Genomic DNA, 17,889 nt, shown 5'->3' on the forward strand with positions numbered 1-17,889 from the left:
CCACAGGGCCCTGCGGTGGCTGCAGCTCTTCCTGGAGGGTCTGAGAACCGGCCGGGAGGACTCCCGCACCTCGGTCATCTGCAGGGACTCCTACAACGCTTCCCTGGCTGCCTACCACCCCTGGGTCGTTCGCAAGGCTGCCACGGTGGCCTTCTGCACGCTGCCGCCCCGAGACACCTTCCTGGAAAACATGAACGTGGGCACGCCCGAGGAAGCGGTCGCGATGCTGGGCGAGGCCTTACCCTATATCTGCGACGTCTACGGCATCACCCAGGAGCTCTTTGCCCAGCACAAGCTGCTTGACCTTCCTTGACGGGAGGGATGGTGAGGAGCCACGCCGCAGAAGTCGGCTGAACCAGGTGAAAACGGCATGTTTTCACCGACACACCGGTGTCTGGTTCCGTCTGTGGTCGCTCTCCCTTCCCCAGCACAGAGCTGACAAGTTGGCAAAGCTATTCAGGATGCCTCACTTTATAAGAGAAAAAAATGCACTAATTTTTTTAGTTAGTTAGTATGTATGTATGTGTGTGTGTGTGTGTGTGTGTGGAGAGCCTCATCTCTACAGTAAAAAAACCACAACACTATTAGTGTGCTTAAGGGGTTTCTTTTCTCCTCCTGGATTCACCTTCAGCTCTCCAGCTAGGCTGGGAGTGGGGCATTTTAGTTTCTTTTTTAAGCCAAACTGCAACTTCAGCAGCTTCTGGGTGTTTACACCAATCGTTGGGACCTCCTGGGACAGCACACCTTTCGGATGTGGTGTCTGAACACCTTGACCCAACGTGCGAGCTCACTTTATCATTTTTGTTTACAAGCTGTGCCCTTGAATAGATCTGGGGGGGTTTCTCTTATGCTTTAACCTTGAACATACCATCCCAAGTAATGGGTGTCTGGAAGGAAGCTCTTTTCCTTGCAGTCACAGACTAAAAAAATGCTGATTTGGAGTCCCTTAGAATTAAAGGAAATGGTGCTGATGTCATTATTGTAAGAGACCGTTCTTCCACTGGGTGCAGATCTGTTCAGGAGGACCTTCCTTCTGTGTAGCTTCCCCTGCCCGTTAATCTATGCTTTATGCATCCCAGGATGTGGAACAGGTCTTAGCAGATACTGCACAATACTATATATCCAGCTGAGGCTGCAGACTGTTCCTTATCTGTTTTCCAGCCATGCTTCTAAATTGTGTTTTCATCATTGTCTTTTTTTTAATGCCTATAAAAATAAGTTCTCTGACTGGGGAGAAATCCAAGCTTGGAAATCACTATTTTGTGAGGTTTATGGCTTCTAGTGCAAATCACTGCATATAATAGCTGGTGCATATATATATATACACACACCGAAGTACGTAAAATAGAGTTTACTTAGCTTTTTGAAAGCTGAAAAAGCACTACACTGTTAGTTCAGGGTGTTGTGAATATCTGGAGGCAGGGGGGGAATCCCACAGGCTGTAAGATGTTTTGATTGTATCTCAGGAGGCATTTTGGCCTAACATAACACTGCGATTCAGGAAATCACTATTACCTCACAGGGATTTGTCTAACTGGATATTAAAATATTGTGAATAACAGGCTTCTGAAGAGTATCCTGTATGAAAATGCTTGCCAGTTTTGTCATGTTGGCAGGAACATGGCTTACAGTGTTAGGTTTTCACATCCTGTCCTTCGCTAGCAGAGTCTGTTTCATTTGCCTAGTGATCAGATGTGAAACAGACTCTCAGGAGTAACCCAGATGAAGTTCAGTGCTGTGTACTGAGCTCCTATTCTGATTACTCACATCTATCAATAATATTTTTTGCCAGAAGATAGGAAATTGCATTTCCTTGAACATCTTCAGTGGAGGTTTAGTTGCAATGCTGTGAAAACACGAGTATCATTCTCTTTCTGCTAATACCACCTTAAAATGATTACGTAGTTCCATAGGATAAATCCATGTATTACAATGGAGCAGTCCTGTGTTACAAACCACAGAATACATCTTGCTGGACCTTCCTTGCTGTTTGATACAGATAATAGCTGGTATTTCATCCATGTAGTGTATTAAATGCCTTAAACTATGTCAAGTAATGTGTGTCAAGTGAAAAATGTTTTTGATTTCTTGGGAGTTCAATGCAGAAATGGTAGTATGACCACATGGGAAAATTACTTTTGCTCTGTTGTCACATTAATTTTACACTACTTCTCTTATGAGATAAACATTAATGTTGAAAATGAACTTCATTTTTGCCATTAAAGGATCAAACTTTCTCAGCTGGGAAAAACGCTGCTGTAAGTTTATAACCAATCATTTTGTGCAAACTGTGCTTCAAGTAAAATACAACTTTCCATCCGTCTGCATGGTCTCATTCAAACAAGGTATTACCTAATGATGATTGTATTTTCCTGGTGCCCTGCTCTGTCTCCAAATGGGAGCGTTTTTAAAAGCTCCAGTTAGTTACCACTGAGTAAAACTAAGGTCCTGTACTTGGCTTTGGGCAAGTTCAGAGTCTGGCAGCTTTCACTAATGGGGCCAAATTCAGAAGAGTAAAACCTTCACCTGCAGTGACTGCTGTACTTGAGAGCTGCAACAACACACAGATTCACTAGAGGGGGGGTGAATATTTTGCACAAAAGTCCATCACTTAAACTATCTCCTATGCCACAGTAATCATACTTGGTTTCACGTGAAAGTATGGATGGGAGTAAGTAATTGCCCACGTGTGACTCCTACAGTACTCAAACAGCTTCTTCCCCCCACCCCGTGCAGCTGAATTTGTATTTAGAACTTTTTTAAAAGAAGTTAAACAGTTAAAGCTAACAAATACTCCATTTAAAGGGCAGGTATCCTTAAAAGGATGTCAGTATAAGCATATCTATGTAATGTAGCTATAGAAATCTACAACTGTTGCTTGCCTGAAGTACTCGCGTACTTTGCTTTTCTACAGCGTATCTGCTTCTCTTCATACATGCAAAATTACTGCAGTAGCCTTGTGGCAAAAGCAGTACGTCACTTCGGCTATATGAGCAGGTTTTATGGTACACTATAAATATATAATAAGCCAATAAAATGCAGTAAATTGAACTTTCCAATTCAGAACTATCCTGTTTTCTAAAATTCAAACCTGACAGAAAAAATGCAAACCGTGACGCAACCTAAATTACTTTGCTGTGGAACTTGTACCTAAACCAAAGGTTTTAAACTGAAGTTAACATCGTAGCTCAGTGTGAGAAAAACGTACATCAGCTAATAACAAGTTCCTAAAAATAGCAATGTAGCTGAGAAACAGCTCACCAACCTTGCAATCTAGGAATGGCCTGCTCCAGACAAGTCCTTGCAATGCACAGAGGAAGATTCGGTTTTCTCCATGATGAGGTGACCTTGAATTTAAAAAAAAAAAAAAGAAACCAAAGCAATTACTGCTGTGTACTTCTCCTACCACTACCCTTTAGTTCTAGCAACTCGACATATTACTCTGAAGTTCATTTAAAAATAAATTACGTGATATTCCTTCAGTGCAGGCTGCTTCTAAGTAGGGAGCACACAAGTGAATGCTTGGATCAGAGGCAGCCAAGGAGAACTTCAGGTAACAGCAGGAAGCAATGCTGGTGGGCAAGTAAATTATTCCCTGCTCAGCCTCCATACGGGTACTGGTCGTATGGTGGTAACAGGCACCGTTCTCCACACGGCACACTTCAGCTTGTTGGATTCCGCTCCTATCAAAGCACGTTCTTGGCGATGCTTTTAGATGAGCAACCTGCACCGATCAAGATCTGCTCCCTGCATTAGACAAGTCACAGACCCAGTTCTTCATGAAAACTGTAAACGGGGACCATTTCTACAAACACATTCCATTAAAGATGTTGTTTCTTGTTTGGTGGGGGCGAGGGGGAGTTAATGCAAAAGACGTGTCCAAATTAAGGTGGGGCACCCGAATTTACCACCTATCCTACAGCAAATCCAATTTCCAGAGCTGCGACAATGAATTCAATTAAGTCACTCTGCTCAAATAAAGGCTACTCCCTGAGTAAAGGAAACCAGGATTAGGCCAGTGGTTTGCAACCCAGTTCACTCATAGGGTATTGCTGCGTATTTGACTATTGCCCACTAAGCATAGAGTTACACATTTAACGAATTTTGCTAAACAAATTCTTCACCATTATTTTCATCTCTCTGAGCTGTATTTAAAGAGACTTCCTGGGAACTGTTGAGACTGGATCTCCTGCCCCTGTTCCTTCTCCCCATTCGCTTGGAGATTTCTTTGAAACATTTTTCCCAAACAGACAAATAATGGTCCCTGACCTGCTGCTGTGCTTGAGCTTTGGTTACGCTGCAGCCCTCAAACCCACATGCCTATCAGCTCAGTTTAGAAGGCCTGGTGATTATATCATAGGCGGCTTGTTCCCTTTTGGAATGGACACCGTAAACCTGACGGCACGCTCAGAGCCCACATTAATAACGTGTGAAAGGTAAGAGGAATGTTAGCTTCGTTAGCACACGGTAAGTTTGGTCACTTGGGCTGGGAAGAGAAAGGAAAAGAAGTAGTCTTGAGAGCAACTGCTGGTCTCACAGGAGGACATTAAAGGTGAGATGGAAATAGATTCCTTCACCAAAGTAAGAGGGAAAACTGTGGCAAATGAGCTGTCTCTAGGAAATCAGTTGTTGCGAACGTAAGGTTGATCTGACAGGGCTTGGACTAGATGACCTCTAGGGGTCCCTTCCAACCCAAAACATTCTATGATTCTATGATTAGCTCTAAGGTGCTGGAGCGCTCGTGTACTGAGCCATCAAGTTCCAATCCTGAAATAGAAAATGTTTTTGTGTTTTCTTCATGCTACTCCGCAGTCAAACTTCTTTTTGATGAAAGCTTTTAGCGGTACTGGCTTCCTTAGCATTTTGAATCTAACACTTACACAAAGGTATAAATGTTGCTTTTGCTTCCAGGTGGAACGAGAAGCATACTCCGCAGGCAGATGACACGTTGTGTCACAGATGGCACTATTGCCTTTTATGAGGTAGAAGGACACTCAGTCCTGTGCACAAGGCAGAGCAGGAAACAAAATCACTTGGCTTGCCCGTGTGTGATCAGTATTTCCTACTCGGTTACACCAAGGTGGTTCACACCATCCCGTTCCAAGCTACTTACACCTCTTTGTGAGGAGAATGAAGAGACACGCTGGTGTCCTACCTGCTGCTTTGGCAGCAACAAAGCACAGAAAAACATGGTCCAAAATCTTTTCATCTTCTCAGGCCACGAGGCAGAGAATATGCCCAGTGCACCAAGCTGTGCAGCAGAGGAACACCCCAGGAAGAAGGACATCTCCTGAAGTAGCATGCACAGCACTTTGGGAACCCCTGGCTTCATGGCTGAAGTACACAAAGCTAAGAGCAGGAGGTCATCTCGAGTCTTGACCCTCACAGCTAAACATACTGGTCTCTCTATACCGGTTTCTTTTCCTGTGAAGCACAGAGGATGTATTTGCTCGCTGATGGACAAGATTAGATTTGAAAGGTGCTCAGAGCCTCTCTACTCACGGTACAAGATTTACAAAAGCTATGGGTACAGGGATGCTCTGCTGGACAGTGCCACGTATACCTGGCTTGGCAACAGACAGGATGCTAAAATGTCAAAGAACATGGAATAAGCTGATCACCACTGTAACAGCACTGACGGACCATGTAATTCCCTGTCTCCTCTTATTGCAGGTTGTTTGTAGATGGGTTAATATGGGCTCTTGGGATGAAGTTTGCTATTGATCAGATCAACAATTCCACTTCGCTTCTCCCGGGAGTAAAGCTGGGCTATGACATGTATGACACCTGCTTTGAGCCAGTGGCGGCCTTGCAGCCCAGCTTGCTATTTCTGACCCAAAACGGCACAACGGGCATTGGAGTACTGTGCAACTACACCGACTACCAGCCTCGTGTCACTGCTGTGATTGGACCACATAAGTCGGATCTCTGCCTGGTAACAGCCAAACTATTCAGCTTCCTCTTGATCCCACAGGTAAAGAAACTCTCTGGAGAAGCAAGAATTCTCCTTTTCGGTAGCAGAAGGGTTTGGATCAACAATGCTGCCTATGCCCTAGGTCTTTGAACCGGGACAGTTAAAGCATAAATTCCAGTCTTTCCTCTGCCACAGATTTCCTGAGTGATCTTGGGTAGGGCATTAAACTTCTCTCCTGGAACACACTCCAGGGTCTAACTTCCCTGAGAGAAGAGGGATAATTCAGGCCGCTCTGTGATCCACATAAAATGGGAATAACAGAGCTCCCAGCACAAACCGGGAGGATCCCATGAAAATACATCTGTGACTCTAAGTACTTGGTTACCACAACAGAGCGCGCTACAATCATTAGGTAAATATAGCTCTGACCTAAGATACCACTGAATCTTGGGTGTGTCACCCTCTGAAGAAAGTAGCTAATTATCATTGTGATTAATTACAAGGGCTGGTGCTGTGATGATGGACACAAACGGCAGTGGAAGGAGATAGCCGTGTGGGACAGTGCTACTGGAGGCAAGTGACAGGGGCCAGTTTATGGTTCTCTTGGTAAATGCAGCCATGATGGACCTATCCCTTTAGATGAGTTCTTCCTTCCCACTATGCTGACCCAGCATTTTTGAAAATCTAGTGCACTGAGACTAAGCAAAGAAGGAGGAGAGTGAGCTGGACTGTGAACACTTCCCTCAACTTTACTCTTTGCCTTGCTTTCTTTCTCTCTTATCCTCTAATTTGCAGGTCAGCTATGGAGCCAGCAGTGAGAAGCTCAGCAACACAGAGTTGTACCCATCCTTCTATCGTACTGTCCCCAGTGATAAGAACTTGGTAGAAGCCGTGGCCCTGCTACTGAACGAGTTTGGATGGAACTGGATTGCCACCATTGGAAGTGATGACGAATACGGCCGAGGAGCCCAGGGGCTCTTCTTAAGCATAGCTGGAAATCACAGCATCTGCATTGCATTTGAGGGGCTAATTCCTAGAGACCTTGCAGACCCCAAAGCCAAAACCCAACTGGAAGATACCATTCAGTTAATTAACAAAACCAAAGTCAACATCATTGTCCTTTTTGCCTTTAGTCAGGCGGCTCAGGCCCTGCTGGAACACAGCATCAGGATGGGACTGAGCGAGAAAGTCTGGATTGGCACTGAAGCCTGGATGTTGTCCGACATAACTGCCTCCATCCCAAATATTCAGAGCATTGGGACAGTCTTAGGCTTTATTATGAAAGCAGGCACAGTCCCTGGCTTCCAGAGATATGTTGCCGACCTCTTAACCTCTGTTCAACAGGATAAGTTTTGCCAGGAGTCTAGAGAATTCAACCACCTCATGAACTCTGACATGATGGACACACATTGCAAACACTGCGACCACATCTCGCTGCATGACATCTCGTCTGTGCTAAGCCACTCACAAATACAACCAGTGTACGTCGCAGTCTACAGCGTGGCTTACGCGCTGCACAGAGCGCTGGGGTGCACCCACCAAGCGTGTCCCAAAGCATCCGTCAGATCCTGGCAGGTGAGTAAAGTTCACAGGGACAAACTGGCAATTTTTCATCTGATCTATGCATCAGAGCTGCACCCAGCCAGGCAGGGAGGGGAGGTCACACTGCACCGTGCTCCTGCCCCGGCTGTGATACAACCTCAGCAATTCCCTCAGGCAGTCAACCCCTACACCAGCACACCGCACCTTCCCTGCTGCTGGCTAGGGCTGAGTTCACCTCTCTAGGGCTGTGTTCTGGCTCCCACTAACTGGGCTTGGCACAACAGATAGAGCAGATGACAACAGAGCCAGAAGGCCAATAGGTGCAACCTTAGCCCACGTAAGGAACAACTGATTTCAGCCAGAAATTAGCTTACGGCATTATCATCCTCCAAGCAAGAACATCAACTGGACCAATATTCTGTCCATTTTCTTTTTCTCCTCAGCTGTTGCACTTCATGAATACCCTCCCGTTCAAGGTGAATGGCCAAAGTTTCAGGTTTGATCAATCCCACAGCACAAACACTGGCTACAAGCTTATACTCTGGTCCTGGAAAAACGGCACCCTTACTTATCTGCCCGTTGGTGACTACGAAGAGTTCCTGTACATCAATAAGTCCCAGATTCAGTTTCACACTGCAGATCAAAAGGTAAAGACAGCACAGGGCAAAAGCATAAATAATCACAGAATTAAGTAAACTTTTTTGCCGCTTCATCAGGGCTGTTTAAGAGAAACTCTTAGCCTGCACGCTAATGGGCAAATTGGGAAATGGCCTGAAGTTGTGCCAAGGCAGGTTTAGGTTAGACGTTAGGAAAAATTTTTTCAATTAAAGGGTAGTCAGGCACTGGAAGGGGCTTCCCAGGGAAGTGGTCCCCAACCCTGGAGGGATTTAAAAGCCGGGCAGATGAGGTGCTTAGGGACATGGTTTAGTGGCGGGATGGCAGGAACAGTTGGGCTTTAAGATCTAAAGGGCTTTCCCAAACTACACGATTCTAGGATTCTGTGCTACTCCTACAAGATTTGTGTAGGACCCAGTTCTTGCTCCTCTGCAAACATGTAAACCATCTCCATTGTTCAAAACTAGAAGAAGGTATTCCCAGCGCTGTTTAAGACTCAGACACAGGTTGGATCCCAGCACAGCCAAATTCTTCTAATCTGTCTGGTGATACAATGCTTCTCCTGAAAGTGTCTGGCTGACATTCATTATTCCTTTTGTCCAGGAGCCTACATCAGAGTGCTTCACACACTGTAAACCAGGACAATTCAGACAAATAAAAGGATTCCACCTCTGCTGCTATGACTGTACAGATTGTCCAGAAAACACCTTCTGGAGCACTAAAGGTGAGGTCTAAGAAATTCAATGGCTTTAACTGTCTGTATTATGGCCATTTACTGGTTGAAGTCACACAGGTTCACAGAGCTGGTAATGATCAGTTGTGAGCTCTTCCTCCATGAATCACTGCCGGGGCAGAATATTTTCCTCCCTTTTGTTCTGCTGTGCATTGCTCAATCTTCTTCTACATCTGCAGTGGGGGAACTTTGCTCTATTGATCCCAAGAGAATGCATAAAGACAATGCATATGTTTCATCTCAAGAAGTAGGAGAGAGGTGTATGATGAAATTCTGGTATCTTTGGGAAGCTGGTGATCCTTCCTGGGGAAAGGAAACAGAGCCAAGAAATATGTGGATCCTTTTGCGGGGTGGGTGGATAAGTAGAGAGGGGGGGAAAAAAAAAAATAATTGAACTATCACAAGCTTTGGAGATCCAATACACTTAGGAAGGCAGGGAAGTAGGCAAGGCAGCATCCAAACCAGCTACCGAATTCATGCCTGTGATCCTTCCTCAGGGACTGCCTGCAGCAGGGTAGCAGCACTCCACTGCATGGTGGTCATCAACCTCTCACTCCTACTTTGCAGACAGCTCCACCTGCACTCCCTGCCTAGAGCATCAGTGGGCCCCCGTCCAGAGCACACAATGTTATGACCGCAGCGAGAGATACCTCTTTTGGGATGAGCCACTCACCATTGCTTTGCTAACGTTGATGTCCATCACCGTATCTCTGACTTGTTTGACAGCAGCGCTCTTTTTAAAGAACCTTGAGACTCCCCTTGTGCAGGCTTCCGGAGGCAAACTGAACCTCTTTGCCTTGTTCATGCTTACGCTGCTGTGTCTCAGCTGCTGTCTCTATATAGGGAAGCCCAGTAACAACCTTTGTATGCTCCAGCAGATAGTCTATGCCCTGTGCCTCAATGGTTGTTTCTCTACCTTCTTCATCAAGTCCCTTGAGATCACCCTCGTGACAGAGTTCCCTCGCTGTGCCCACACCTTCTTGTACTGGGTGACCCAGAGGAGGGCCTGGCTCCTCGTCGCTCTGTGCCTCCTCACCGAATGCTTGTTGTGTTTCTGCTATCTTTGCCTGGGCCCTGACAATCTGCTGTCTGATTACAAGTCACTGCCCACTGAAGTTCTGCTTGTGTGCAACACGGAGTCCTGGTTTGCCTTTGCCCTGATGCACGGCTGCAACGGCTGCTTGGCCTTCGTCTGCTTCCTGTGCACGTTCATGGTGCAGACTTCTGGTAAGAAGTACAATATTGCCAGGGGGATCACATTTGCCATCCTAATCTATTTCATCATCTGGATCTTCTTCGTTGCTATTTTTGCCACGCTGAAGACAGTCTTCAGGTCTGTTACTCAGATTGGTACCATTTTGACAACCAGTCTGGGTATCTTGGGGACCTACTATATCCCCAAATGCTACATCATCTTGTTTAAGCCCGATCTGAACACAGTGGATTATTTCCAGAATTCCCTCAGAGAGGAGCCAGAGGAGGACTCTCAATAAACAGGCAATAAACCAGATCCACTGTCACCTGCTCCTCAATAGAAGCTGGCTGTATTTTAATGAGATAATTCTGTTTATGATGCCTCTATAAGCTATGGTCCCAGACACAATCACCATATAAAATACAGCCTTAGCCAGTAGGCTGAACTCTAGGACCAGAATTTTTAATCTGCCAAAGCACAAGGCTCTACTCAACAAGCTAAAGCAAAATGTCCCCAGCAGAGCAGTATCCACCCTCTCTGTGGCTAACCACCTCTTTAATCACCCACAAGGTGCCCAAAGCAGGTTCAGTTAAGTGAGCAACCTACAGTACTGGTATTTTATAAGAATCTCTCAGGTCTGGCAATCTGAGCTGGAAGCCTCAACCCAGACCGCTTTTCCTGTAAAGACTGCTGGTAATTTCTACTTAGAATCACAGAATCACTTTGGTTAGAAAAGACCTTTAGGATCATCGAGTCCAACCTTAACTTACTTCTTATTAACTAGATAACCACTCCAGAGATATATCCACGAATCCTTTCCCAGGCCTTGTAAGAACTTTCAAATCTGTTCAACAGCACAGAAATAATAACTAGAAAACCAGAAGGGAATCATCTGAAAAGGTGTGAGATTATAGACCACAAATAGAAATCCTTGTGATTATTTAACGATACCGAGTACCTATCTACGCAGGATCCTCCTTAAAGACCTTCCCGAGCAAGCAGCATCAGAAAACAGCTCCTATGCAGGTCTGGTCTCTCCTCTTGTTAGGTGTAGGAAGGAGCTGAGGAGGGGGAGGTAACAGACAGGGAGAACCACAGGTCCTGTGCACCGCTCCGTAACTGCGGTCTGTACGCATCTACGTGTGGTCGTGCACTTGCTTTATTAAAACTGGAGTCAATGCCATCCTACAGCTCTGGGTCTCTTTTTTGGCAGTTACAGTCATCGCAAAGTTTTCACCATCCAGGCTGTGAAACTGTATGGTTCAATGGCCACCAGGACCCTTAAATCATTGTCCCTGTAAATAAGATTCTGTGACAGAACACACTGATCCTCTGGGCTGCCCTCTCTTCCATTTAAGTAGAGGGGCTCCGACTTCTAGTACAGCACTGAGTAAGATTTGCTCATTTTTGACTGAAGTTTAGAGGATACCTTGAAAGGTATCCATGGAGTTAAGAACATGGCAAAGAGTACACAAAGAAATTGAGAGGTCACACACCTTTTGACTGAAGTTTAGAGGATAACTCCATGGATACCTTTCAAGGTAAGAACATGGCAAAAGAGTACACAAAGAAATTGAGAGGTCACACACAACCTGAAGTACAAGGAAACAACAGTGTTCAGATCAAGAAGCTGACTGATTTTGACTCTCACACGAAATAAAAGATTGAAAAGCTACACAAAGCTTCTGATGCCAACCACTGCTCTTCTAGTGCATGAATTCATCAGTGCTCTGCCACAGCATAGTAACTGACAACCGGTCCTTACACATCATGGAGTGTGGAAGCAAAACATGAGCAAGAACTTGTATTTCTCAAAAGATTTCACAGTTTCATTCCAAGTCAGAATAATTGTAGTTATTCAAGCCAGAATCTCAGTAAAACACTGTTTTCTCAGATCCATTACATCAGAAAATTTTAGATATCATATGGAAATATTTATCATCATTTCACACCTCTCTTACGATATGAAATTCAGTTTTGATATCACTGTCCTGAAACAGAAAGCTGAACTTCGGTCAATGTTTAAATTTCCGTTAAGCAATGTTTTCTACAGGAAAAAAATGATTTTTCTTGATTACTTTGTCTCAAAGTCCATAGCAACCATTCTGATTACATAAAGGCAGCTGTATGCATGATATAGAGTACATTACCCATTCAAATTTCAATTCACTCATTTGTGTTTCATTAACATGTGTTTGCAAAGACCATGGAAATGAGAATAAGACACACAGAAATGAAGAGTGTGCAAATCACGCTACCCAAAGTCATAGCAAAAAGTCCCTCCCATCTCAAAAAAACATGCAAAGATCCCCAGAGAGAGAAACATTTCTTTACCCAGGGAGACATAATAAATCAAACCCTTTGAGGATTAAGAAATACCTCTAACCTGTATTCAATACACGTATCATGGCCCCTGTTCACTGAACAGCAGGAGAATTCTCGTATCCAGAAAGGCTAGTGGTTCGCCCCGTTAAGCATCCGATTTACAAGAACAGGTAACAGTGATAGTTTCAGAAGGCATGACAAAGAAACACTCATACAAGAAAAACATAGACCAGCTCCCTCACAAGAGGTGCTTGCTAACTGTACCTAGTTAACATCTAGTTTATATTATGAAAATGAAGGTTTACACAGCAGTTACTGAGCAAATGATGATCCTCCGAAGTGCTGAGTGTGGAGGTTCAATGAAACTTAGGGGTCTGACCCTCCGTAAATCCTGCAAGCCCTTTGCCACTAGGGAGTATTGCATATCAAGAATTCCACAAGCCTGTTTTTGTATATGCAAAAATCATCTCTAATTGTCAGCCTACCTGCTTGTATCGGATAGACTCCCTCGCCGCCTGTTAGCCAGGACTTTCTGCATAGATGAATTACTGGAATCAAACCCAAAGACAACAAAACACCCCTGATTTCTATTACTGTTCTCTGTAACTACCTTTACATTTCCTAGCAAAGGAATTGGCCCTTCCACCCATCACTGGATGCCTCTCTCTTCTTGAAACTGTCACAAATCAGTTAGGGCCTAAAGGCTGCTTAAAGCCAGGGAGGAGATTTGCAATTATAATCCACAGGAGGTACTTTCTGCAGCACAGCCGTTACTGACGGCGCCTGGCTCGGCTGTGCGTGACAACAAAGCACACCCATAGTCCCTCTACACCATCACACCTGTGTTACTGGAGTCTTTTGCCCAAACCTACAAAACCCTCCAAGTTCCTGCCTCAAGTTCAGGCTCAGCTCATACCTCCACCCCCACGAACCACCTCTCACACAAGTGAACTGGCTTGGCCCCCAGCCGAACCACATTAACACTTTGGGGACTAGCAGCCCCTGCCAGCTGGGCTGCTGGTGCCCTACGTGTCGAACAGCTGAGAGCAGTAGCACCATTTAAGACAGCCCCACACAATCTTTATTCTAAACTCCTTTTGCCAAAAGTTGCCTTCGTGTAAAGTGTCAAACCATGAAAGGTGAAAACGGAAAAACTTCCACGTTATTTCACGTTACTACCAAACAGCAGCAAGTAAATATCAAGTCACATCACTAAGATCTTCTCTTTTCCCCCACCCACTCTGACAAGCAACTAAACTGCTCTTTTATTCCCCACATTAGACTTAAAAGTTTTTCCATCTATCCACTATGTGATATTGGAAGTTAAATCATCAATTCAGCTCAATTAAATAATTTGCAAATTAAACCAGGGAGTACTTTCACTCCTTAAAAAAGAAATTTTTGGTGCACTGCAAAGCTAGCTATCCTAGATTTCTGTGGCTACCTGCATATAAAATTCTCCTGGCATACTTGAGGAAAAATGCAAAACATTTGACGAAAGTAACCCTCAGTGCGATTAAATTAAAGATAGCAAAAATCTGACCTGAAGACTGAAGTCCTTGTTTCTGGAGATGGCAGCAAGTCTTCATGAGCATATTGTTGCACAGGAGAATCCCAGCAGTACTCCTCACTTCAGCGCTGTGATTTCATAGCAGAGAAGCATTAAGTAACTTTTGATCATCGTTCCAGAAAGAGAGAAGGAAAAAAAAAAAATTCAAGTTTACCTCTATGGCTTCTCTTTCTGGCAGCAGAGCTAGAGCCACGATAGACTGTTTTTTCTTTTCCTTTAGAGGCAAGGGGATAGGGCAGGGGAAGAGGGAGGAAGGCTGATTAAATTGTTCAACCAGTTCCAGTCACCTGCAGACAATTCATTCTACATCAGCTGGAGTCCATCAGGCCCTGCAGTAAAAGGCTGCAAGAGCATGTCCAAAATTCTGATAATTTAATATTCACCTAACTGGGAAAATGCCGGCTACACCATTTTGCATCCTATGTAAACAAATACAGTTTTAAAGGGAAGCTCTGCAAGACTTTCTCATAGGCTTTTATATAAATGTGCTGCAGAATTGCACCACTTATAATGGGTGCTTCCATAACAACTACTACTTTGTCTCTCCCTTTGCTGCTTGATCTCTACCGGCTAAGAAGAGGGAATCTGCCACATCAAGCTGTGGTTGTTCTTTGTACATGAACTGCTCAGACCTTACAGGAGGCTGCGTGTCCTTACGTTGCATGACAAATACGCTGTGGTTTAAGGCTTACCAGTTAGTCTGCAAAGTGGTGTCCTAATGATCCTAGCTTGTCTCTGCTGGAGTTTGTGCAGAGTCCAGAAAAGAGGGAATATTCACATGGAACAGCTGAATACACTGAAGGGTCCTACCAGCAGATTCATCTCCTGGGTCTGCAGGCAGGAAAACTTGTTCCAGCTCATGTCTTTGTAACAGGAAGTATCCTCCAGCAATTTTACTTCCACAAACTTTCTTCAGCCTTTCCTCTATACCTAATCCTGCCAAGCTGTGAGAGGGAGAAGCTCAATAATTAAGAGGTAGGGCAATTTAAGGGGAAAGCACAACTTCTGGACCAACATATTAGTCATTAGCTCAAAGCTACAGCACTTCTGATGAATGGCAGGGTCTGGTGTTTCCAGTCAGATACTATTAACCTGCATGGAAGAGTCAGGCCTCTGTACTTCAATCATCTGTGACCCAGTTTAGCAGTGAACATTTACAGAGCTCCTGTCATACTTTGAACTGTAAGGACTTCTGAAGTACCACTAAATCACAAAACTCCCAGCTGCCTATCATTAGCTCCTGAACAATCTTCTCCTGTTGAGAGGACAAAACTTCAGTGTGGCAGGGGCAAAAAAATGTGCAAGATTCAACCAATATTTCATCATTCTTGAATAAAAAGATAATGCAGTAGTGCAAAGAACTGAAGACATACACTGCGGTTATCACATAAAATTAAAAGCTTTTTAGTGTTTAAAATAGCATTTACACATAAGCAGCTATATATTAACTATACAGACACTTGGGTTTTAATACAATATCTACAAAAAAGAATTCAATTATGCAATAGACATTTAACAGGAACAGTGCAGTCCATGCTAGTAAGAGGTCACTCTTTGAGTAGAACCAATTCTAGAATAGGTGATAGTCTGGGTTTTCATTATTTAAAATCATGTAACTTTGTTCCTCTACTGTACATAAAATTCTTTACATGTATTTCTAATCACTGATTAGAATTAATAATTTTAAGTCAATCTTATTACAATCCAGTTAAATGCAAAACAAAAACAATTACATCAACTCATGAGCTCTCAAGTCTCAAGATGGGACTGCCCAGTTGAATAGGACAAAAAATAATACCAAAAGTCAATGTCTGTGCATCATTGCTTGCCATCCAATATACCTTTGGATAAAGTGTCCAGGGGACTGTTACCTTTGAAAAGTAGATTTATTAACAGGAGGTAAAAGACAGTAGCAGTGCTTTTAAGACTATTTGCCAAAAAACTTACTCCTCGGAGTTAATATACTGGGCGGGTACACTACCCCTACAGATACTACCTCCTTTGATAGGAGACGTCATCCCAACCTGTTTTCTCACCATTTTCTATGACCTTCCAAACATACCTGTTAGTCCTTGTCAAAAGCTCTTGGCAGGTATGCATGAACATTAAGCTCAGCTGCAGAGCACAGGCAGATGTCGAGGGTCTCACTTCCAGAATAAAAATGTCAATTATTTAAGGCTCCTGTCACGAGGTTGGTTCAATGCCCTATATAGCAAACCTATAATTCCCGTTGTAGTTAGAGGCATAGGTCATACATTCTAGAGCCCAGTCTGTGCCAGTTACTTGACATTAAAATCAGAGAAAAATTTCAGGCCCTGGTGAGAGAAACAGACGGTGCTGCAGGACTCCAGCCTTCAAACTTTCTTCCACCTGGCACAGTACTGCCTATCGTAAGTAGCTTCATTGGCATCAGTGGCACTTCTTTCTGCAGATAGTACTGTACTCAACAGGAGAAACTTGCACAGTTAGGCCCCAAGGCCCCCTTGTTGCAAAGACACATGCACACGCATTGCAAGCCAAGGATGGGATTTGGGAGATCTCCTGTCTTCATTCACTTCTGAAAATTAAGAGCTAGCAATGTTTCAGGCCTAACTTTCCATTCACACAAACCAGCCTCTCCACTGTACACTACAAGGCGGGGAAATCAAGCTTTTGTTTTACACACAGTGGCCATTATGTATTGCACCGTTCACAGAAGGGTCATTTACATTCTCCTACTGCTCTTGGTAAATAGCAGGTTCTACATGCTATACAGTATTAACCAACTAGCACATCCGTCAGTACATTCAGAGCACGCGTTATTGGCCTGAAGTGGATGCCTGTTTGTGGGTGAAGCTAGGTCAGGCTGGATTTAGCAGCCTGATTTCCTCAGCAGGCGAACGCTTTCCCACACCTATGTTATGGGCTACCAGCCTCATTCCAGAGTTACCCACGAACACGCAAGTATATAACACAGGCGTTTCAACATAGCAGCAAAGACCAGCAAGACACAGAACAGTTTCTGCCAACAGCATAACAACAAGACAAAAAAAAAACCCCAGCAGGTGTGTAAACTGCAACTCTTGAAAAGACATAAGGAAATTAAATACGTGTCTTCCATGGGTGAAAGCTCAGCCCCCAGCTTTAATCCCTTTTGGAAACATCTTATTAAAATGACAGTCTTTTCCTCCAGCCCTGTAAGTTCTGCCTTAAGACAAAGTGGGCCAGAAAAATCGTATGAGACCAGAGAAGTTAAAATTAATTTAAAAGTCGAACCACTAGTGATTGTCAGTAAAGTCACAGACTCCTTAAGAGTGTCTCTTGGAGACATAGCAGAATTACAGAATTATTTTACCCTGGTTTATTTCATTGCTTTAAATGTCAATCTTTCCAAATAGTTTACCAAGTTTAGTTAGCATCTTTGCTGTGTTACTGGGAGGAGGAAAGGAAAAGAAAGGATCCTGTTGCACAGTCAAGCTTTAGGTAGTGCCGTTCTTTTGAACAAGCCATCACCAACTTTGCAATCTATGCTAGCCCATCAGATGGATTATGATGAAAGCCCCGCTTCCAGAAACGTTATGCAGCTTTTCGGGAGATTTTAGTAAAGAAAACTGTCCAAAAACACCCAGCTGGTTTAGAAGCCCAGTAACTGGAGTACCCAGTCCAAGTGACACACAGTTTCCTAAATGCCTAGCTCCCTTCTAAAAGTGAGACTGACATCTCCAGTTAACACAGACATTTGAAAACGTTACTCTGACTTTTGTAAAAGGGATGTGTTTACACACAGACCTGTAATAAGAAAAGAAGTAGTGAAAAATCTATCAGAATGAACAACATACAAAATGGACAGTTTGAAGAGTAATTTTTCAGGGTGACAAAAGAACATGAAACTACAAGTATATCGTGAGAAAGACATGTTGTTCTCTTTTGACATTCATATCGGATATTCACACTACCCATAAAGCATGGAACATAACAAAAAGAAGCTTCTTACCAGTGAAGAAAATACTTATATA

At 43.8% G+C, this 17,889-nt stretch overlaps 2 protein-coding genes across 2 annotated transcripts in view; both read left to right on the top strand.

Moving 5' to 3' along the window:
* Positions 1 to 313, top strand: part of LOC104133400 (ceramide-1-phosphate transfer protein) — a 1,483-nt gene extending 1,170 nt beyond the window's left edge. Inside the window, exon 2 of the mRNA XM_009646794.1 lies at positions 7 to 313. Coding sequence (XP_009645089.1) covers positions 7 to 313 — 307 coding nt within the window. The remainder of the gene's footprint in view (positions 1 to 6) is intronic.
* A 3,944-nt stretch (positions 314 to 4,257) lies between these two features.
* TAS1R3 (taste 1 receptor member 3) lies at positions 4,258 to 10,353 on the top strand. The gene is made up of 6 exons (XM_009646767.2): positions 4,258 to 4,436; positions 5,674 to 5,974; positions 6,710 to 7,489; positions 7,900 to 8,103; positions 8,675 to 8,795; positions 9,372 to 10,353. The coding sequence occupies exons 1-6, from the start codon at positions 4,258 to 4,260 to the stop codon at positions 10,295 to 10,297; spliced, it is 2,511 nt and encodes an 836-aa protein (XP_009645062.1). The 3' UTR covers positions 10,298 to 10,353.
* Positions 10,354 to 17,889: the final 7,536 nt, after the last annotated feature.

The sequence above is a fragment of the Egretta garzetta genome, unplaced genomic scaffold, assembly GCF_000687185.1.
Source record: "Egretta garzetta isolate BGI_Z169 unplaced genomic scaffold, ASM68718v1 scaffold29, whole genome shotgun sequence".
NCBI lineage: Eukaryota > Metazoa > Chordata > Aves > Pelecaniformes > Ardeidae > Egretta > Egretta garzetta.